The sequence below is a fragment of the Penaeus monodon genome, chromosome 34 (genome assembly GCF_015228065.2).
Source record: "Penaeus monodon isolate SGIC_2016 chromosome 34, NSTDA_Pmon_1, whole genome shotgun sequence".
Classification (NCBI taxonomy): domain Eukaryota; kingdom Metazoa; phylum Arthropoda; class Malacostraca; order Decapoda; family Penaeidae; genus Penaeus; species Penaeus monodon.
The window spans coordinates 3711278-3711740 of record NC_051419.1 but is presented as its reverse complement, the minus strand read 5'-3'; the positions used below and the strand labels follow the sequence as shown (position 1 = coordinate 3711740).

General features: G+C 40.4%; 1 protein-coding gene across 1 annotated transcript in view; it reads left to right on the top strand.

The window, feature by feature from the left end:
• Positions 1-235: 235 nt before the first annotated feature.
• Positions 236-463, top strand: part of LOC119594508 — a 95684-nt gene continuing 95456 nt past the window's right edge. The window contains exon 1 of the mRNA XM_037943538.1: positions 236-289. Within this exon, the coding sequence (XP_037799466.1) occupies positions 236-289 (54 nt within the window). The remainder of the gene's footprint in view (positions 290-463) is intronic.

Here is a 463-nt window from a genome sequence, read left to right as displayed (position 1 = left end):
TCTTATATAACAAATTATAGTTTCTGAGGGGAAAAATTAAAACAGAATCACCAAATAATAACCTCTACTTTCAAATGAGATTACGCCAATTGGCCATAGACTTAGACAAAGATCATCGCTGCCAAAGTGACCATAATTCTGTAGATATCCCCCATTGTAAAAGTGGGGCACGCTGTTGCACCGGGGAGGTCGTGGCAACCGCTGCAACCGCAGAGCATATTGCAAAAGCCACGGCATGGGCAATGCAGTCACAGTAGGTTACATCTTTGATATCAGAACCAGAAAGCTCGTATGACCAATATACATTTTTTTTATAACATACACTATGAGAAGTGGTATTCACCATGCGGAATACCAGCCAGTCCTGGCAACGAGCTAGTTTTTATAATCACCGAAATACTCAACAAGGAGCTAGTTTTTAATCACCGTAACAGTCACTTAGGGTGTATATAAACATACATAC